The sequence below is a fragment of the Melanerpes formicivorus genome, unplaced genomic scaffold, assembly GCF_026170545.1.
Source record: "Melanerpes formicivorus ecotype bairdi unplaced genomic scaffold, bMelFor1.0.p_v2 SCAF_18, whole genome shotgun sequence".
Taxonomy (NCBI): Eukaryota; Metazoa; Chordata; class Aves; order Piciformes; family Picidae; genus Melanerpes; species Melanerpes formicivorus.
Genome location: NW_027142370.1, coordinates 7,220,924 through 7,243,908, shown reverse-complemented (window position 1 = coordinate 7,243,908; position 22,985 = coordinate 7,220,924). Strand labels below are relative to the sequence as shown.

The 22,985-nt window shown below is 43.1% G+C and overlaps 1 protein-coding gene across 3 annotated transcripts in view; it reads right to left on the bottom strand.

Moving 5' to 3' along the window:
• The window catches only part of SLC2A9 (solute carrier family 2 member 9), an 81,795-nt gene that overhangs the window by 49,439 nt on the left and 9,371 nt on the right, over positions 1 to 22,985 (bottom strand). For 2 of the 3 annotated variants that reach the window (XM_068149481.1, XM_068149480.1), the window contains exons 2-4: positions 12,861 to 12,955; positions 9,624 to 9,695; positions 3,025 to 3,123 (exon numbers count right to left, since the gene is read on the bottom strand). In XM_068149481.1, the coding sequence (XP_068005582.1) occupies positions 3,025 to 3,123; positions 9,624 to 9,686 (162 nt within the window). In that variant the 5' untranslated portion in view covers positions 9,687 to 9,695; positions 12,861 to 12,955. Of the gene's footprint in view, positions 1 to 3,024; positions 3,124 to 7,357; positions 7,445 to 9,623; positions 9,696 to 12,860; positions 12,956 to 22,985 lie in introns of those variants that run through there. The other variant, XM_068149482.1, reaches the window with a different exon arrangement.

Below are 22,985 nucleotides of genomic sequence, written 5' to 3'. Positions count from 1 at the left end.
TCTCCCCTTGTGTTATGACTAATTTTCTCGGCACAGCTTTGCTGTTTACCAGGAGACATCTAATGGGCTGCAAATACTCAGGAAAAGAAAGCACAAACTACAGCACTCAACAGTAGCAGACAAATGGGCTGGTTTGTACATCGCCTGTCCCTGGATTCCCATTGCCAGTAAATGGAAGCTAATAACACGTACAGGTTTTGAGGACTTGCACATGAAACAAACTAGATCCGATTACACAAATCCACTGGATTTGAATCCATTTAATTCTGTGGAAAGACTCCTTTGGCATTTTAATTAGCTACCTGAACAATGCTAATGGCTTAAGCCTGTATTAAAAAAAATGTATCCACTAACCAAGGACTACAAGGAAGGGGAGCTGACTGATAGCAGCATCTTGTATTCTGCTGTTTCATGTCATCAAGGCAGGAAATAAGGCTAGGGTAGGAAATATGAGTGGAATGTAAGGGATATACATTGTATAAGTTTTTTAAATTTATCAATATAATTGATGTGCTTTAAATATAAGGGAAATATTTTTCTGTATCTTTATCTGCAAATAACTCACATCAAAGGAAGAGCTGAACTGGTCTTAAGAAAAATGGTCTCACCCATGGTTACACAGATCACACACACGGTGGCGACTGAACTGGCTAACACAGCTGGCTGTACATTTTTCAACAGTCTTACTCTCCCAGATCAGCTCTAAAAGGAATGCAGAGCTGCAGCTGCCTGCAGGGAAGGGGCAAGCACTGTGCTGCAGTAAGTCGCGGACACTTTGCTTCCCACACAGAGCACAAAGCACATCATTGTTCTACAGACCTTGCCCACCACCAGTCTATGAAATGAATTGTTGAAGTTCAATAAAAAGAAAAAAAGAAAGGGGGGAAAAAATCCAACAACAACAAAAAACCCCTCCTACCCAAACCAAAAAAATAACCCAAACAAAACATCTTCAGCTTGTATTCAATTAAAGCATTTGTCTCCCTACTGCCAAATGCTCCCATAAGTTTTTAATGAGTTCTGGTAATGCTTTGAACAAGTCCATGAAGAATTCTAATTCCGGGTTTCTGGTGTGGCCAAGCACTGTAAGCAGGGGGAAGCACACCTCTGATGGGCCCCTGCTCTTTCCCATGGAAAAGTAGGGGACTGAGTAAGGCATGATCTCTGCTGTTGGCAGAGCTGGTGCAGTTTATTTCCCCCTTGTGAAAAAATGAAAGTTGGACTGACTCTATCTTACAAGATGGCCTGCAGTAAAATTCATTGGTGAGAATTGCAGGGGTATTCCCTTGGTGAGCTGGCACAGATTAGCCCTGCATCTAGAAAAAAATGACCAGAGGCCACATTATTGTTTTACTCTTGAACTACACGGCTGTGTATTCCTTGTCAGCAGGACTACACCTTACCCATAGCTAATGTACGGCTTAACATGAACAAAAAGGCATGTTCCTAATCAAATACTGAAGCACCACTCACTGAAAAGAGACACTTCATACATGTTGACAGTATGGCCAAAGCCATCAGCATGGTGCCCAGTTTCAGTCCAAAGTCAACAGCAAAGGTTTCAAGCAAAAAATGGACAGTCCTGGAAGCATTACTACCCACAACACTTGGAATTTAGCATTTGTAACAGTATGGTTGCACCTTCAATCAGACTCTGATCACCACTATCATATATCACAAGGTTCAAGCCCAATTGTCTTAGTGTTGTGAAAGAGCACATCCTATAATCCTTTCTTCCCTTTATTCCTACAGAAAGGGACAGGAGAACTGATTACCAGGACAGCTCATTTTTAAAACGTCACTTAAAAGCTTAGAAATTGGATCATTCTCACTGCTCTCTTGACAGTACCGAGGCAATGCAGAAAGGATAGCTCACACCAGGACAATCAATAACACTGCTCACCAAATTTCAGCTTCCTTCTGATTTCTTCTAAGTCGTGTTTATCTTCTGATGACTGCAAGGTGAACTGATGCCTAGATGTATCATGCCAGACTACATATCCAATTTGTCCAACTCTGTGTTACTGGTACAGAAATTACCAGGAACTTACAAAAACTCCCAGAATGTATGAGGGAGGCATTTAAAACTTCCTAGTCCTAGTTTCTTCCCAGTCCTTTGTGTTGTCAGTTTACCAAATAAAACACATATATGAAACATAAATTAAACATTCTTCCTTTATTACTTGCCTATATACCACATCCAACTTCAATGTGACCTATCTGTTTCACTGGGAGCCTAGCCACACATTTTATTAAGGAACTATTTTGAAAGGGAATGTCCGCAGTTAGCTCCCAAAAATTTACTTGCTACTTTTTCCAGTGTTGCTTTCAGCTGCTCTGAGTTGCTTACTGCTGTGCTTGACTGCAATAAGAGGATCTCTAGACAGCTAGTGTAAAAACAATATCTTCAGACTTCCTTTTGTGATAACTGATCTTTGAATGAAATCCTCCCAAATGTTGTACACTGATGTAACAGTACTCTAGTCAACAAATCTGTTCCATATGTTGCAGCCAACTGATGGTCAACCCAGCAGTTTTAAATTCAGATCCAAACATCATCACAAACATAGAAAGAGAGGTCTGTTAGGGAAGCCCAAGGAATTATTTGTATCAGTACTGTGGGAATGAAATGTTGTGCAACCCTCTAGAATGGGATGATGTGAAGAGAAGCTGCTGAACATGTACATACAGCTACAAAATACTCACTAGCCAGAAACAAAGAACTAAAAACACCTTATCACTCAAAAGTGTGCAAGAAGATTTAGTATTAGTCTGAGCTTGTAGAGCACAACACATGCACCCACTCACCTCAAGAGCCTTGTTTCCTGACAGGTACTGTGTTTATGTGAAAACCTCGTGGACAGCAGAAAGATGCTTTCGAGCAAAGAAAAGTTTGAGACTGTGTGTGAGATTTGATCTCTACTACTTCAGGAGGATTATGAAAGCAAGATGTTGAGGAGCACACAATAGCTGGACAAGGCTGCCCTCTACTGATGCTAGATCCCAGTTCTGTCAGTCACTTACCACCGCGGGAGCGTTCACCACCGAGAGGTTGTACCCATAAAGGAAAGATGAGCCAAATGCACCAGTTAAAGAGGCTACAATAAGACTCCCAGACCAGTTCTGCAAAACAAAGGAAAGATGCGGTCATTGATAGTATACTTTAAATTAACACACCCCAAGCTTTAAATACCCCTTACGCTGTCTTGTGTAGCTTCTGCAGGCAGATGTCTTTTCTACAGATACCAAAACCCTAACTTAAACATCTTGGGACTGGCATTATCTGTAATCCAGCAAAACTAAGTGGCAGAAAGTAATACTGGGGAAGGTAGAAAAGACCCCCAATTACAAAATGTCTCAAATCAAAACAGCCCTCCCTTTTGTTCAAAAGTTAATGTGCAAGAATTGTTAGCAGAAGCGGGCTAAAAAGAGGATGATGGGGGTGAACAGAGGAGACCCAAGAAGGGAGAGTTACAGGTATGCTGCTGGGGAAAGAGGGCCAGTGGTGTCTCTACTGCAGAGGGTGTGCATGTGGCAGCAAATTACAGTTGGAGAATGTACTCAGGTTACAAAACCTGGCTTGTAGGCATAATTTTACTTTTGGGGTTTGTGTGTGTGTCCCAATTGCACTGATCCTTATATTCATGACAGTGGGGGAACACACATCTCACATGTTTTCACCCAGGTCAGCTCTCCCCACAGACCTGTTGCACTGAGTATGCACTGCTCCATGTTTCCTTGTGTCAGTGAAATGTTGCTGACAGCTTCCTTTGCTGAAAAGATACTTTCTCCAGCACAATGTGGGGGCTGATGGGATGCTTGCAGCAGAATTTGTGAGGTTGGAAGAAGTTCAAATGTTCACTTATGTCTTGGTAACTGTTATGTGAGATGCTGTCACTTCACATTTACTGTCCCTTGGACTGCAGCAAGGGGATGTGTTTCAGCCTGTGGCTGTAGACTTGCTACAAGCCATGAGGAAGGGAGGACATACTTGGGTGCTAGGGCAGGGACTGCAGCTTACGACACATGGGGTTTGTCAGTCTGTCACACTCTGTACCTGACACTCCTGAAGGCTCAAAACACATCCTGTGGGGCAGCTGAGTGTTTTAAACTTCTTCCACACAATGTGAGAACTTTCTAAGAGATTACATGGTTCATTAACCAGCCTGTTTTCAGGCAGGTCAGGAGAAAGTGTACATGGGGAAGAAAAGACTTGTGCAAGAAATACATCTCATTGAGTTCATTGCATAAGCCAAATAGAATTTATTATTATTAGCCAGCTTCTTAAAATGAACATGCCACACACAGGGAGAGCTCTGCACCATTGCCTTGGTAGTGAAAAATAGAAATTTTGACCTCATATTAGGTGCTGACTATTTCATAGCTTCATAGTTTCATAGTTTCATTCAGGGTTGGAAGGGACCACAAGGATCATCTAGTTCCAACCCCCCTGCCATGGGCAGGGACACCCCACACTAGATCAGGCTGGACAGAGCCTCATCCAGCCTGCTCTTAAACACCCCCAGGGATGGGGCCTCGACCACCTCCCTGGACAACCCATTCCAGGGTTTCACCACTCTCATGGTGAAGAACTTCCTCCTCACATCTAGCCTGAATCTCCCCACCTCCAGCTTCATTCCATTCCCCCTAGTCCTATCACTACCTGAGATCCTGAGAAGTCCCTCCCCAGCCTTCCTGTAGGCCCCCCTCAGATACTGGAAGGCCACAATTAGGTCACCTCGGAGCCTTCTCTTCTGCAGACTGTACAGCCCCAACTCCTTCAGTCTGTCCTCATAGGAGAGGTGCTCCAGCCCTCTGATCATCCTTGTGGCCCTTCTCTGGACACGTTCCAGCACCTCCACATCCCTCTTGTAATAGGGGCTCCAGAACTGGACACAGTACTCCAGGTGGGGTCTCACCAGGGCTGAGTAGAGGGGGAGGATCACCTCCCTCGACCTGCTAGCCACACTTCTCCTGATGCAGCCCAGGATCTGAGTGGCTTTGCGGGCTGCAAGTGCACATTGAGAGCTCATGTTGAGCTTTTTGTCCACCAGCACCCCCAAGTCTCTCTCCTCAGGGCTACTTTCCAGCCAGTCACTGCCCAGCCTGTATTTGTGCCTGGGATTGCCTCGACCCAGATGCAGGACCCTGCACTTGCTCTTATTGAACTTCATGAGGTTGGCTTGTGCCCACCTCTCCAGCCTGTCAAGGTCCCTCTGGATGGCCTCCCTTCCCTCCAGCGTGTCTGCTGCACCACACAGCTTGGTGTCATCAGTAAACTTGCTGAGGGTGCACTCAATGCCACTGTCCATGTCACTGACAAAGATGTTGAACAAGACAGGTCCCAGGACTGATCCCTGAGGGACTCCGCTTGTCACTGGCCTCCACTGGGACATGGAGCCATTGACAGCCACTCTCTGGGAGCGGCCATCAAGCCAGTGATGTGTACTATACACAAGCATTCCTATGCTTTAGGAGAAACTAATACTACTCTGAACTAATGATGTAGAGGAGAATATTATTGGAGGTCTGCCAGGTTGCTCCCAGAGGGTTCACAAATGATAAGCTTGAATTCAGAGCTGCTATGTAGTAATCTTGATGCAGTATTGCTAACGGGCTCTGCTCCAACAATGTTAGAGCCATCAGAAAAATCCTGCAAATGATACCATTCAGGTCATATAGCCTAGAGTTTACTAAAATCTCCAGTGGATGCTTAAACCTTTCCACACAGACAAATTAGATGCACACAAGGCTAAATGAAAGCTAATGCAGGACAAATTGCAGTATTGCCAAATCTAAAAAGCCCTACATCCACTTTATTTTCCAGTGTTGCAAACAGCTGGGTTTAGAGCCTACTTCAATACCAAGAGTTTTTCAAGCACACAGCCTGCTGCAGAAAACCTCAGGCTTACTGGATTCAGAGTTTTACAGCTCTTGGAACATGAACTTCGACTTCTCCATGACCTGTCTCCTCATGCGCTGTTTTAAATATTTGCTCAAGCTTCAGCAACGCCAGATAAAAGACGAAAGCACAATGAAGCAAGAACGTGGAAAAAACCAAATCAAGCTGCTGCTCAGAAAAGTATTAACCGTGTGGCAACGTTAACAAAAGGAAAAACAAAACAAAACAAACCCGAATGTGTTTTAACGGTGACTGGGAAACAAGAAGGCGACCACGCCTCCCTCACAGGTGTTGCTTGACTTCAGCCGCCGTGCGTTGCTGTCACCAGCACAAGGGCAGGCAGGTGTGACTATCACCACAGCGATAAGTGCTCAGTCCACAAAGTTGCATGTCAGCTCACAGCAAAGACCTCCAGATACCTGAAAACTGCCTACTTGTGAGAGTCCACGGTTTCAGTCTTATCACAGATAAAGGCAACGTGCTCTGAAAGATGCTTTTCCCAACTCCTGCCTGGTTCAGCAGGCAGAGTAACTTTTCTGTCGGCTACTATGTGTCTTTAATGGTCTTTTTGTTTATTTTAACGCATGACAGCTTGCACTTCAGTTTTCAAAACACAGTTCAGAGCATTGCAGTTTGGTTCACTCTAACCCCCGTCTCAGATTTAAATTCTACACATCAGTGAGAAACATTGCACGCACACACAAGGAAGTTTTCATTTTCTTCAACAGGTATTGCCTTTCCATTGACATTGGACAGATGGATTTTGGGGCGCCTTACCCGATACCTCAACGAGATCCAGAGCTAGGAAAGCACCACATATCCCGGGAGCCTCAAGCCCGGAGCCAGTCGCTGCCGACAGGTGCGGTCTCCTCGCCTGCTCCGTCCCCAGAGCTCCGGGAGGAGCTCGGAAACTCAGGTACCCTCGCCCCAGGGATGCTCTTGCCCTCGGGACTCGCCAGTAAAGGTGGTGTGGGGAAGAAGCAGCGTGTGCCCTGCCTTCTCCTTCTTCCACCGCTGGTCGCTACTGCTTTGCCCATGCCTCACACCGGCTCCAGCGCTGCCCTCCGCCCGTCCTTTAAGTCCCAGCTCGGCAGCCACGGTATTTTTAGGTCTACCCCCGCGCCTGCCCTCTTCTGCACCAGCACAAACAACTTTCCAAGTGAGGACCGGCTCGGCTCTGCTCTGCTCTCGGGGGAATCCGCGGATGGTTACTACGGCTCCCACACCCACCGTGCACCAGCCTCGTTGTTCCTCCCTGCGCGCCGCTCCGGGAAATGACTGAAATCATCCCGTGCTGCGGGCCGGCCGTGTCCGACGCACGGGTAGCGCACGCCGAGCTCCCGGTCTGCCTGCTCCCCTGGGCTCACTCCAGCCCCGCCGACCACCCGCAACCGCGGCGGTCACGGCGAAACAAATCCCCCCGCGGCAGACGCCGCCCTGCACCGCTCTACTTACGCTCCCTCCTGAAGGGCGGTGGCGGCCGCCCCCCTCTCCCCGTGCCACCAGCGTGTCCCCCTCCACCGGACCCGGCGCTTGGTCCATGCCGCTGCCGCACGTGCACAGCGGCCGAGCATCGCCACCGGGCAGCGAGCGGGGCACCGCGGGGGGCGCGGCCCCGGGAGGCGGTGGCCGCCGCGGCGGGGCCGCGCCTGGCGCTTGGAGGGGGTGGGGGGGATGCCCGGGCGGCCCTGGGCCGCATTGGCAGCGCCGGCTACAGGAGGACATGGCTCCTGGGAGGGAGCATACAAGCGGCAGCGGGCCAGGGGCTGGGAAGCATTCACGACCGGGTGTGGATCGCGGCCTCCCCTTCGAGCAGCGCAGCGGCTGGGGGACCACGGCTGGGGAGGCTGGCCCCACGCCACGGATGCTCCATGGAAACTATCACTGCTGGAGCTGTCAGTCCACACAGAAGAACTTCCCGTGGTGCTGAGGCTGCGAGGCAAAGATGCCACAAGACTTGCAACCAATTAAGATGTTAACCTCAGGGCTCAGGGATGCTCCATAGCCCTGAGAGGTTTACATGGGACATGTCACACTACTGACAGGGTGATTCGACCTTCTACCCGAATAGGACAAAACCCCTCAGCTATTATTTTTTAAGATGCCTATTTGTAAAGGGGGATTCTAAGAGTTAAACTGCACCTTCTAGTTGGCAATGGTTGAGCCGAGCTGCATTATCGTGCTTCATTTAATGACACTTGTCCTCTACAATTCCCTGAAAGGAGGCTAGAGTCATGTAGGGGTTGAAATCTTCCCCCTAGTAACAAGTGACAGAACAAGAGGAAATGGCTTCACATTGCACCAAGGCAGATTTAGGCTGGACATTAGAAGAAACTTCTTAACTGAACGGATTCTCAAAACTGGAGCAGGCTCTCCAGGGGATGGTTGAATCCTCATCCCTGAAGGTGTTCGACAGAGGGACAGATGTGGTGCTGAGGGACATGTTTTAGCACAAGCCTTGGAAGAGTTAGAGAATGGTTGGACTGGATGACCTTCAGGGTACTTTCTAACCAAAACAATTCTATGACTACAGTTAATAATTGGTGTGGATCTGCACCATTTCCACTCCCCACATTCTACATACCTTACAACTAGCTCAGAGCCTTCAAACACCTCAATAAGTAATTTCATAAAACACCTCTGCTTTGAAAGCAGTTTGTGATGCAGCAGCTTTGGGGTGTCATTGTCTCAGATCAAGCTGAGCAGTGTTTGAAGAGAAAGTCAGATGCTGCTTGTTAACATGAAAAATTGTTGTGCATAACGATAAACAGCAGTATAGAGAAATGACCCAGGCACAATTTATAATCTCTTTGAGTGGTCATAAGCAGTAAAAGAGTCAGGTTAGAAGAATCAAACCTTTAAAACATATGGAGTTTATTTGAGATAAGTCAGACCTCTATTTTATTTAGTCTCCTTTTAAACATCAGAGTGCAAGAAGATAGGTTCCCTTTGCTCAAATCTCCATGTGCCCATGGGAAAAATGAAAAAAAAAGGAACATGGTTTTGCTTTTTTTTCTGTGTCAAAGCAGAAGGCAAAATAAAGGGAATTATACACACCTTTGAGGGTTCTTGCATCAGAAAGGTGTCAGAGAGAAAGATCAAAGCTTCCCCCCCCCCCCCTCCAAGTACATCATCCCAAAATTTCCTTTTGAAGGCACAGAAACTCACTTCTAGAATGTTACCACTGGCCTCAAGGACAGAGTTCCTCCCATAAAAGGGAGGCACTCAACTATCCCAAAGTCAAGTAATCCCAGAATGGTTTGCCTAAACCATTCATACAGACACACATCAAAAGGGAAACACAGGAAAAATTGGGAGACCTGTGGTACAGTCTCACAGTAATCCCATCAGCAACCCAGGTGCCAAAGGCAGATTAGAATGGAAACAGTAACATTCTTGTGTTTAGGACACCGAGCCTTTGCCTGCAGGTATTCATATGGGTCTGAATAGCATTTTTGTGCCTCCAGTTCCCAAGCAGCAAACACAGAATCAGGGAGTTGTTTTGGTTGGAAAATACCTTTAAGATCACTTAGTCCAACCATTATCTAACTCTACCAAGTCTGGTGCTAAACCATGTCTGTTAGCATCACATCTCTATGTCTTTTAAACACCTCCAGTGATGGGAATTTAACCACCTCCCTCCAGTCTGAGAACCCTTTCAATGAAGAAGTTTCTTCTAACATAAACATGTGTTGACTGAAGAATTGGAGAATTCACTCACCATTTTTTTCTTCACCACCTTGTTTTCCTTCATCTCACCATTGCTTTGCTGTTTGTTCTCCATTCTGTGACCCTGATAGGTAGAAAGAAGAAAAGAGGGACAGTTGTGGTACTGTTCAGGTGAGACAGATTGGGCTGAGGTGTTTTTTGGCTTGTTTTAAATAAAATTCATAAATCTGACCCAGGAAGAACTTGAAAAAGCAATCAAAACATATGTGTCATGTTTAAGTAGTCTACTCCTAAGGTTGCATGCTCTGTGGAGCAGACACAGAAGTTCCTAGCCCAAATGAAAAGTGAGGGGGGAAAAAACTATGGTATCAGGCCTGTCAGTGGACACTCTGTCTCTATTAGAATAGGAGCATCAGACCCACTGCAGCTGTAAAAGTTTAGATGCTCAAGTGGAACCACATACTATGGCTAAGCTGCAGCCAGGACATTTGGATTAATTGGTAGTGTGATTGTAATGATTTTTTAGCCCTTATATTGTCTGGGGCACTTCCTGAATGTGTTTGCAAAGGAGGGGTCCATCTGCTCACTGTTCTGTCAAGAATATATAATGTCAGAGAATATTTTAACCATCATTTATTATGTTACTAAACTGATTTCTGGGGGTTCAGACAGGATGGAATATCTGTTATTTGCACTATGCTTCATTGTATGACATTGGCAATCTGGCAGTCTGTTCAGTTCTTACTTACCTGGCAACTTACTTAGCAGTGTATAGGCTGAGTTCACTACTAGGGCATGAAATCCAACTGACTCCTACAAACTGTTAGCCTTGGCAAAGATGGTTCAGCAGTTCAGAGAGCAGGAGTGTTATGACTGGCACAGCAATGTGACTTGAGAGAAGTATGAATAAACCTCCTGCAGCCTAGGTTTGGTTCTGAACTTCTATTGAATGTTCAACATTCATTAACTGACTGCAAGTCAGGAAAAAACTAAAGCTATTGGAAAGCTGTCATGTCCACAAAGAGCAAATATGCAAAGGGAGCAGTTTCAGGTTAGCTCAGATTTTAAATAGCCATATTTGTTGTGCTAGATGACAAAATCACCGAGGAGCTGACCCCCTCGGAGAAGCCACATTACAAGTCATCAAGAAAAGAAAACAACCAACCAACCAACCAGAGTATAAGACCTGGAATAGATCCATTATTGTTTTTCAGTATGAGCATAAAGCACTTTTTTTTTTCTCTTTTGCTTCAACATTAACTCTAGTAAAAGAGGATAGAGTAAAAATATTTGACTCTTACTCCTATCCTATATCTTATGTGCTGCTACCTCTTAAGGGCAACAAAGCTGATGAGGGGTTTGGAGCACAAGCCCTACGGGGAGAGGCTGAGGGAGTTGGGGTTGCTTAGCCTGGAGAAGAGGAGGCTCAGGGGAGACCTTCTTGCTCTCTACAACTACCTGAAGGGAGATTATAGCCAGGTGGGAGTTGCTCACTTCTCCCAGGCAACCAGCACCAGAACAAGAGGACACAGTATCACTCTGTGCCAGAGGAGGTTTAGGCTAGATGTTTGGAAGTTCTTCATAGAAAGAGTGATTGGCCATTGTAATGTGCTGACCAGGGAGGTGGTGGAGTCACCATCACTGGAGGTGTTTAGGAAGAGACTGGATGGGGTGCTTGGTGCCATGGTTTAGTTGATTAGATAGTGTTGGATGATAGGTTGGGCTCGATGATCTCAATGGTCTTTTCCAACCTTGTCTATTCTATTCTATTCTATTCTATTCTATTCTATTCTATTCTATTCTATTCTTTATTAGAATATTAGAATAAACCAAACCAGGTTGGAAGAGACCTTCAAGATCATCGTGTCCAACCCATCAACCAATCCAACCCACCTAAACAACTAACCCATGGCACCAAGCACCCCATCAAGTCTCCTTTTGAACACCTTCAATGACGGTGACTCCACCACCTCCCCGGGCAGCCCATTCCAATGGGCAATCACTCTTTCTGTATAGAACTTCTTCCTAACATCCAACCTGAACCTCCCCTGGCGCAGCCTGAGACTGTGTCCTCTTGTTCTGGTACTGGGTGCCTGGGAGAAGAGACCATCATTCTATTCTATTCTATTCTATTCTATTCTATTCTATTCTATTCTATTCTATTCTATTCTATTCTATTCTATTCTATTCTATTCTATTCTATTCTATTCTATTCTATTCCCCACCCAACTACAGTTGATATTCTCAGTGGCTGAGCACTTGTGCTTTTCAAAGAAAGAGCTGTCCTTGCAATGTAATAGGCTTCAGCTGAAGACTATTCCATGCTTCAAGTGAAATGCTTCTCTTACTGGTCTATGGCAGGCACTTCAATGCATGTGCAACTCTCCTTGGTACTGTAAGTCACACACATATTCACACTAAAGGAATTCACCATCAATTAATGAAAAGATTAATTAGAGCATCCAATGTACAGAACACATTTCAAATGTGTTATGTCCCCCAGATCAGGGAAAGTTAGTGTATTATATCCTGATAAGTGATGTACCCATCTGATTGAAAAAGGTGTTCTGGAACTTCATCAAGAAGTGGAGGAATTATATTCTGCTCATGTAGTTTGGTTAAAACAGATCTGATCTGGTGCCAGTGAGACTGTACAAGTCAATGTTTCTTGTACTGTTTATGGAAAATGTCAAATAGTCCCAAAAATTAAAATACAATTGCTGGACTCAGGTGTAGCACAGAACATTCCTGTGATACTGAACTATTTAGCAAGAGCTAATCTGAAACACTGCAGACATTCCAGCTTCCAGACATGCCTGTAATACTCTTGAGTAATCCTTTGACATAGTATTAAAATATGTGTATGTCTTTTTTCCCCCCCCTGTATCTGTAGTATCAGTCTTGAAGTGTCTTCATGAGATGATGAATTGTTGTGTCTGAATTTCAGTATGTCATACAAGTCACAATCTGATCTCTGACACTGAGAAATTATAATTTCAAAACTAAGTGTGGTATTTGGTTGTGGTTTTGATATATATATTGTGAGAAAACTGTAGCTATTGTCCAATGAACTCTCCTAATCAGGACAGGAATACAGATATGTCAGGGTTAATGACTGCTTATGCAGAGGCTGAGAACTTGACTAGCACAGGAAATTATTTGCTTACAAATTTCACAAGTTTAGTTTATATCAAGATAAATCTATTCCTCCCTCCCCAACTCAAACCCTTGAAAGCTTTGCAATAACTCAAATTTTAAAAAGGATCAAGTTCAACTTCTAGACACTCACCACTTATCCAAAGTATTCCTCACTCCCAGTGATTTCTGAAGTTCAGCGCAGTGCAGGAGCAGCCTTCTTCAGTATTACTGCAGCAGCCCTCTTTGCTGGAGTTGGGACAATTAAATCACTGAATTAAGTTCAAAGCCAGCTTTAACATTTTATACCTTTATAGAATTAATGAATAATTAACAGTAAAACCAAAGAATAGCATGATGTTTCCGCTGGAATTTGTGCAATAAATCTTTCCTACCCAGCGGAAAACAAACTGCCTTGTATGGCTGCAATACCATACAAGTGGTCTTTGTTTCGGTCAACCACACAACATGAAAAAGCTTTGCTTCCCACATTGGAACCAATAGACATTTGACATGCAAGTGCCTAAGGCTAGGGCTCACATTCATGTACTCTTACCCGATAACAAATGATCAGGTAAAGGAACACCCACAGCATTCCATGTGCTGTAAATGGCTTTAAACAGTGATGTGTTGGGCCAGTACTCATGTGTGTGTGAGACAGTGTGGGGTACGTGTCAGGAGTCAACCCTCTGCAAGGTTTTGAAAGACTGGGACATGACATACTGTAAAGTAATAAAACCACAGTATAACATGTCCTTCTGGCTTTGTGCTGGAGGGAGAAACTCCATGGCAGTGTTAAATACTAAACACCAGTCAGGACAAGGGTGTAGCAGTGCTGACTTTACTTTTCCATCCCAAAGGTATGACAAGAACACTCTTTGGTATGAAAAGGTGCTCTGTTTTGGCTTTCCTCTGTTGGTATATGAATTGCTTTCTGTGAAAGTTCAATATATATTAAATTAGGCCCATCAGTATTTCCTCAAGGGCCTTAGCAGCTAATTTGGTTGGATTATTTGTAAGATTGCAGATGCTAAGATATCCAAGATGCATTATGCTGAGAGGCAGCAGCACCGATGTGATTTGGCTGAGACTAAATTCTGGCTGGGATTTGAAGTAACCTTGTTCTGTTGGGGAAGGTGGCATTACCGAGCATGTGATGCTTGGTTTGTATTTCAGGTTATGATTGTTTTGGCAGCTGCTACGGATCACTTTTGATCCTGTTACATAAATCTCAGTGAAGTTCTCTAAAGATATTACCATCAAATTTACTTGAGCTAAACATAGGCATCCTTCTCTGGTTACAAGATGCTAAACAATGAGAACACCACTTTTGAGGGACAGGAAAGGTGGTCTCCATAAGATCCTCTAGCATATTTTATCTAAAAGTGTCTTCAGACTTTGCACCAAATATCTCATAACTACAGTAAAAAAAATAAGCCTTGTACTTCAGCTCTCTGTAATGCAGTGGTTGTAAGGAAACAAAGGATTATGTCTTTACTCTCTGGAGTAAGAGTGAGGGACCAGAGAGATGAGTTTCAAACAAATCTTCCACCTCAGATACAGGGGACAAATGATACCTTCCAGTTCCAAATACATTTAATTCATATTTTAAATAATCTACTTTTTAACTGAACTCTTCAGAACTTTTACATTAATCCAAAGTGATCAGATTGTGACATCTAAAATGAAGATGGGCTACTTCTTAGTTTGTGGAAAGGACTTGTTGATCAGCATGTCCTATGATTAGCATAAGGACAGGAAAAGAAACAAAACAAGGCTACATAGATGGTACTCCTGGATTATAAAACACATTGTGCTTGGTTATGTAAGCTTTGGGAAGCAGCACCTGCTCAAAAAGCATGAATTTAACAACTGTTGAAGAGCAACTCACTCCATGCTAGAACAAACCCTTCCAAGACTAAACAAAACTACCTCTTTGATCCAAAGTTTCCCAGGTTTTGTATTCCAGTTTATAAATTTGATTTCTATCAACCTCAGCAAGAATGCAAAAAAAAAACATCTCAAGGGCAACTTAAAGTCAAGACCAAGAAATAGGTCAAAAAACCCCAAGAAATACTGTGTTAGATGCCACACAAAAAAGAAGTGAAGGGGTTTTTGCCATCTGGGAATTATAAACAGAACAGAAAAAGTTTAAGTTAAAATCTGACCAACAGAATATTCAGACAGAAGACTGTGGAATTTTAATTTCAAGCTTGAGATGAATTTTTCCATTGGTAGGAAGCTAGAAACAGAAGTGCTTAAGTAAACTGGAGAGCACCCAGTGTCTGTAACTATACATGTGAATGCTCATGCACATGTGATGATGCAGCTGTTTCTAAGCACACAGGCCTTATTGGAAATACAATCTCAAATTGGAAAGCCAAACTGATGCTTAGATTGTAGTTTATAAACCAGCCCTGATCTGGCAAAGCAGTAGTGTAGTGTACAGTTCAGTTTTAAACCTAACTCCATAGGGCAATTAAGTATGTGCATAAACACTTTGGTAGTGAAAGTGAGACAATCTAGCCTCTCAGTCAGCCCCTAGAACCAGAATTTGGTGTCTTTTGTGGTTGCATGTCCCTGATGGGAATGTGTTGCATTCCTGCCCTGCTAAAACTGCAATTTGGAGAGAAAATCCAGGGCATTGACCTTTTTTATCTAGCCTTTTAACCTTAAAAATCTCAAAGTTCCCAATATGTAGGTGTCAGGTCTAACAGACTGGGGGATGACAACATATAGGATGGAGGACACAGGACAGAGGAAGAATATTGAATATTTAAAAATACTTTTTTACTGATTATTTTGCAACAGTGCCTTGGGTCAGCTACTGCAGTGTATTTCCCAGTTCTTTGCAAGAGAAAGTGGTTAATAATTACCCTTTGCTGTGTTGGCCATTAGTGTGGTTTTAACCATTTTCCTTCGTTTACACATGCAGGCCTGGTATGTCATCATTTAGGAAAAAATCTTATGAGCCATGAATTTAATGTTATCATTATGTTAGGGTTATTCCCAACATTACTTTCCATGTAGATTAAAGTTAGTTAAATCTTTGCCAAGTGGTTTCCAGTGAAGTCAGCCTAGCATCCATCTGCCGTTTAGTAAATGTTGAATTAAATATTGACAAGTAAAAGCTTTTTCTATTGTAAGGTCATGCCCTGAATTAAGACCAGAGTTGCTCCTGGGTATGGGTTCATTCCAGGTAGAAAGGAAACACCCTCAACATAATTCTTGTTATATGGAAGGATTGTGCCCCTAAATGAAGCCTTTCTAGGGTGGGAGTTTTGCCCTCATTTCTGAGGAAGGCAAAGTGGAGAACACTTTCACATTTCCCAAGACTGTGGTGGGTTGAAAATTCCCCCCCAACATTTAAATTTGCCAGGCTAGCCCCTTTGGAAGCAAATGAAGCTGGTCTGGCAAATTTTCATGTTGTGGGGGGAAATATATCTGGGCAGCTTCTAGTGTCTTCATTAATGCTGTAAGCAAGGAAACTTCTCGCCAGTGTACTAGGTGCTTGAAACTTCCTTCTCATTACAAGCAGTAGCAAAATTTCCTTCCTGCAGGCAGACATGTCCTGATGTATGGATTTTTTTTTACACATCTTTTCATGAAGTCTTATAGACATAGAGAACAGGCAGACAATTTCTACCAAAGGAGTTTTTGCAGTCAGTGGTCCTATTACACTTAGAAATTGTTTACTAATCCTCTAGAAATCTTCAGAAGAGAACCAGGAACCATTTTGAAAGATCTCTTAAACTGCTAACTATCCAGGTGAAGCTCCATGTTCTGACTCACACAGGATTATCCTCATTGAAATAATGAATCCTTCCAGTCTCAGACATCACTCTTGACCTCTGTGGAGAGGCAAATGAAACAAAATGCCTTTGCATGCATTTGCACTCCCAGCCAGTTTCTAGCTTGCTCAAAACTTGGGTTGCAGGGCTTGAGCTCCAGCCCCCTGGGAGCAGCAAACACAGCTCCAGCCCAGAGTCCACACATTCCTCACAATGCTGAATGTGCCTAAAAAGGATGCAGAGCAAGCCCAGAGTAGAAATGCATACTCATGTTGCTATCTTGTGAAAGCTGGTCCTGGAACTCAAGCTAGGAAAATAAACTTTGCCAAAATTTGCCCTATCAAACCTGCCCAGTTATTTTACACAGTCTCAACCCCAGCCTTGTTTCAAGCTGCCAGGCACTATAAGCTTGTTTAGCTGTACTTTTAAGTCTGATATCTCATTTTTTTTTCTTCATCCAGGTACAAAAAAATGCTGCAGAAATTTTTGTGCAACGAGTTATTCTCTCCACAGATGCATGAAACCTGGCAGGCAGCAGCTCAGTGTTTATTCTCTTGAAGAGTATGTGATAATTACCAAAGTACTGTCCTCTAAAAGTAGGGAAAGATAAAATAATGTAAGAATTGGCTTTGAAGTGTTGTTGCCTTAATTTGCATAATTAAAACTTCATATATAAATAGGGTAAAATTCTGTGTGTTGTGAACATGGATGCTTCCTCCCACTTGGAGGAACTGGAGAATGAAAGAAAAACCTAGTGAGATAAATCCTCCCACCTCTCTGGAGTTTTAGCTGTGATTTCCAGAGGCATTTATATGTCCTTTCTTGTAGCCCTACAAAGAAGTTTCGTCACACTCAGTGGGTTTCACCTGTATAAACTTAAAGATGAGAAACTGCCTTGCATTACATGGGGTTATGAAACACTGGAAAGGCTGATGGCTGAAGTGCCTGCTTTGCATTTCAAAAGCGATTAGGGTCAAAGTCTGTTAGTTATTACCATTTTCAGCAGTTCTTGGTGTCAGGGTCCCCAGCACACAGCCTGTTCTGGGCTCAGGGCCAGCTTAGAGAATGGGTGCAGCCATGAGGAGAACCTCTCTGAACAAGTAGGGACTCTCATCCACTGTCACTCAAGAGAACATGGTAAGGGGATGTTCTCAGCTATTGTCTTTGGTGCAGGTTAGGCTGATCCAATCCTTTACCCTGACCAGTGGGCCTACCTGGTCCAAGCTCAAGCTTGGACCTGCCTCATCATCATGGACTTGTTTGTGCCCAGCCTTGGGTGCTGGTGTCATGGGCCTGACTCTGACTTGCTGGCTTTAAGTCCTATCTGACCCTTAGACCTGACTCATCACCAGGGCGTTGTATGCAAATCCTCTTGGCTGAACCTGGCAACTGCTACCAGATGACTGGCAGTTAAACAAAGAAACAGTACATAAGAGGCATAAAGGGGAGGAGACTTGATAGGGTGCTTGGTTGCATGGTTTAGTTGGTTGGGTGGTGTTGGATGATAGGTTGGACATGATGATCTTGAAGGTCTCCTATTCTATTCTATTCTACTCTATTCTATTCTATTCTATTCTATTCTATTCTATTCTATTCTATTCTATTCATATAGTAAATTTAGATGTCACGTGGAGCTACAGGCCAATTAAAAGAACAAAAGACTGGAGATGACTTCTCAGATCCCACCCTCCAGCAGCATGAAACCATCAACATTAGGGCCCATAAGAGGAGATGAGCGAGCATAATGTTAGGGAGAGGAGCAGAATCTGAGGAGTGTGTGTATAACACTTGTGGCTGCATTGTTATTCAGACTGTAATAAATAGAGCTGGACTCATAACAAGACTTCTAACATTCTAAATACAGGAACAAACTCCCAAATAACAGTGAAGTCTCCATTAAGAGCAGGCTGACTTGCAACTGAAGCAAAGATAAATTGTAAACCTGTTTTTCTGCAATAAACTTGTCAGCCTTTGCTCAGGATGGGCAGTAATACTTCTTAGCCACCTAATTATTTAGGTAGTCTAATAATTTCTATAAGTGATTATGTAAGCAAACCAGCATTCTCCAGGAAGGCATCAGAAATAAATTTTGCTGTGATTTCCAGTGAATAAGGTGTCTTTGTACTCAGTTTATACAATAAAAGAGCACCAATGGAAATCCATTATTTTGGATCCAGATTTTTCCTATGGAGAGGAAGGATAACTTCTGTAACAGGCAAACTGGTGCTGCTTCCCATCAGATAAGGTTTACTGTGGCTAAAGCCCATTTCTACATGGGGCTCAGTATATCTCCTGCAGTGCAAACTGAAGGTTGAGGATGCCTCTTCTCACCAGTCCAAGTCCTGCATGTCATATTATGAAATAGCTCCAGAAAACTTACATCTTGTGCCCTCCCTGTGGTGTTGATTGTAATGTAATGAACAGAATACAGGGTGGGAGGAGTGGAACAGTGGCCTGCCTAAGGACTGTTAAAGTGTTTCATACTGTATTGGTATAGATATTGATTACTGGTTCTGACAAATGCACCCTGAGCCTTCAGAGAAGATACCTAAACCCTGAAGGAAGGCATCATGAATTTAGTGAGTGGCTCTTAGCAAGCAAGCTCTTCCAGTGAGAAGGTAGCCTACCCTGTAACTGCACACGCCTCCAGACAGCTGTATATTCATCTCAATTAACACAAACCCACTACATTCATAAATGTGTGTGATACCCAGTGGTAGCCTTTGTTCCATTGATACTGGCAGCTGCCATATAAGGTTTCTTTCCACCTTGTCTGCTTCTCTCATATTCAAACATTTCCCATAGTAGTAAACATTTTGGTCTATTGAGTCTTAAGTACTGGCTTAAAGTTTGGTTGAAGTTGACCTCTGCCCATCCTTGTTGCTGAAGGTTTCCAAGTTGAATGAGTGTGCTGGTTTGGGCTGGGATAGAGTGAGCCAGCTGGGCACAAACCACAACAGCAAGCTACTGTAGAGTCATATAACTAGGATGGTTTGGATTGGAAGGGACCTCAAAAGATCATGAAATTTCCTGGTATAAGCTAGCATATGAAAGGAAGAACACTGATATTAAGGCAAGTCGTTAACAGTAGAATTGTCACTAGATTATCAGAAGAACTTGGGACCTTTCACGAGACTCAAGATTTATTGCCAACTATACCAGTAGCAGAAAGTGACTGAATTATATCCAATGAGTGAATCACATCCAATGACTGAATCATGCCATGTATTTTTAAAGCCCTGGAACACTTCATTACTGCATTCCACCTGGCTGTTGGTTCAAGGGGCATTACTTTCTTGTTAGAACCTACGTTGTTAATTAATAAAACATTAACCTGAGAACAGAAACAGGAATCTATAGGTAGTACACACTAAGACATCAGGAAGGATGAACAAAGTTGGGAACTTATTGCCACCGAGTACAGGAATAACTGGCAATTGCTTAGCAGAGTTTTGAGTAAAGATTTCTTCCTCTCCCATTTATAGTTGTAATGAAAATCAAGGGTTTAAGTACTTTGCATGACTCAGTCTACTGAAGGTAATTAATTTTTCCAGACCTGTATAAGATGCAATAACAAGCTCTCTAAGTACAGGAGCAAGTTATGCATGTGGTAAAACACCATGCTAAACTGGGTAGTGGTTGTACTGCTGAATTTAGTTGCTTCTGCATAAATATAATCCAAATGTTAGAGTAACACACAATGCCACCATTATCTGGGGATTGCATTGTTCAACCTGTCACTGAGTTATTTTGAAGAGGGCAGATATGAGGAGAATGTTTGTTTAACAGTGTACTGAGGACAGTTGAATCTAAAGCTGATGGCACAGAGCTGTAGAAAGTCACTTTCTGTCTTAAGTGGCAGATAAAATTAATTACTTACGCGTGGCTATTAATCAGAAAAAAAACTTAATGCATATGCAGTAATGGACTCAAAGGCAGCTGTTTAAATTTGGAAAGATCTTGAAACCAGAGTGGATAGTCCTAGGAAGCTGACAGTTCGGTTTGGAGGCAGACAAAACAAGCAAGCATTAAAATAAATCTTAATGAAAATGTCCTTCTCTTGGTACTGATCCAAACTGCAGCCAGCGGTACATTCTGTTATGGACCTTTTCTGTCACAACAGATCCAGAGAAGGACAGAAATGAGGAATGCTATTCTGTGAGACTAAGCATATCAAGGACTGCTTATCTTAGGAAGGAGGCGTGCCTTTTCCCTCAAGTTGTCCTTTCCTTGCAGAACCTTTTCAAAGTACAGATAATGACACAAACAGTCTCACTTTAATAAAACTAAGCAGCCCTGGGTTTGGTCCAGTCCCATAGTCACATCTTATAGTGGCTAATAGTGGCTATCCAAGGATGCAATGAGAAACAAAGCATGTATTGGAAAAGCCTTTCCCAGTTCACCTGTCTAGCTTCTGGTTATTAGTTCCTTAGGAACTTCCTGACTTACAGTATTGTGTTTGGATCCACTTTCCATGCTCCTGTTTCATGTCTCAAATTTATTTTGTTGTTGTTGTTGTTTGTTTCAGTGTCCTATGGCAATGAGTTCCACAGGATCAATACATGAGGTTGTCAATTTCTGCTGCTTCTCTGATGACCTCTCTGGAAGTTCCTTTATTCTTCTGCTGTGAGCCATACCCTTCCTAAAATCAGTTGTGCTGGTTTACATGTACGTTTTTGCCTCAACTCTTTGGTTCCCTGGGCACACTCCTGTCGTACTACATTAAGCAATTATACCTCACAGGCTGCATCTAAATTATTCAAAGCAGTTCTAATTTTCTTAAGCTTTACAAAACATCCAGTTCACATGCCCCAAGGTTTCTCTGCTTCCCAAGCCAGAACACATCTTGGTTTACCACAACTCAAGCAAAAACACTGCTGTGGCTGCACCATAATCTTCTCAATGTAGCCAAGGAATCTCACCTCACCTAAAGCTGTAACAGGTCCTAGGTTTACTCTCCCACCAGTAGTGGTTTGGTGTGTTTTTCCTGCTGCACAGGAATGTTTTGGTAACATTCTCCACTTTTCCTCAAAGTGCTGCAGTACTGCCAGAAACTGGGGCAAGAGATCACTCAGCAGAGGAAAAACCAAGGGCATCACAGCCAGCAAAGGAAAATTGTCAACAAAATGGAACACTACAGCGTACAGAAAGCAGCCTGTTGCTTGCAGTCCTACAATATAAGTACCCTCTGTTACAGCAAGAGGAAAGAGCAGAGGAAATCAAAACCAAGAAGACTGGACTACTGTCAGACTGCTCTAAGTTATTATTTTACCTTTGGGATGGTATTTAATTTTTCTTCCTATTTTTTCTCCATCCTCTCAAGCTTTCTGAAAGAAATTTCCTTGTTCAGTCATTTACTTGCATTTCAGAATGGGTTTAATGAAAGTTCTTTCCCCTTCACTCCCATCTTATTTGAGAATTGCTTATGCAATTTCCACTTCAGTTGTGATACACCAGGTCTTTAGAGTCTCTAGCTCCTGGCTGTCTATTCCTAAAGAACTAGAACAGGAAATATTGTAATTATGTGAAAAGGCATAGATTCTTGTATTTGCCTGGGTTTTGTGGCTGAGGAATACAACTCAGAGTATTAAATATCACAGTTGTCTGTTCCCTTTTCCTCCCCATTCCAACCCCTCTTTGAGAGGGCTGCATGTGCACATTAGGTATTCAGAGTGCACTGACATTGTGCAACAAAGGTTTATGCACATCAGAAGTGCAGGGTGTGCTTCTGAGCTCCAAAAACTCCTACAATCCTCAAATCTCACTGTGGAGGGGAACAGGGAGAATAGGCTCATTGACAAATTCATTAGCCTTTCTCCTTGCATGTATTTTATGAAATGGATTAGCTTCTCAATTAAGGACTCTAGATCTGATCTAAAAATAGGGGTTCAGTTAGGCAAGTGTAGCAGCAGAAACAGCCATGTCTTATAAGGACTTCTGATAGCCTTTAGCAGCATATGTAGCAAAATAATTCTCTGGTCTTATGCACATTTTATCATTTTCTCCTCTCCACCCCCCTGACAGTCAGATTTCATACATGAAACCCACAGGTTAAGCTCAGTAGATGATTAAATGTAAAACTGCTCCTTGGTCTTCCATAACACATCCTGTATCAGTTAGTGAGATGAAGATAACATATTAATCTCATTCCTGAAAGAATCTTCTGCACAGCATTTAAACTTCAGGCTGAAGACTGCAAAAAGCATGACATGGTGTTTTGAACAGACACTGAGAGCAAATATCCACCCTGTGGTTTAATATCCAATTATCATCATATGCTATGACATTTAAATACAACCAATGCTGGTTTATCAGCTGCACCTGAACAAGCTGATAATCAGCAAGCAAACATTACAATAATGCTACTGCAATTAAATTTTCCAACTTTTTACTCAAGATCTTGACAGATGTAGAGAGAAGAGCTACGATGGAAGAGGGAAACACCATCAATTTTATCTAGACTGAAACTCATGGTGATGTCTCCCCAG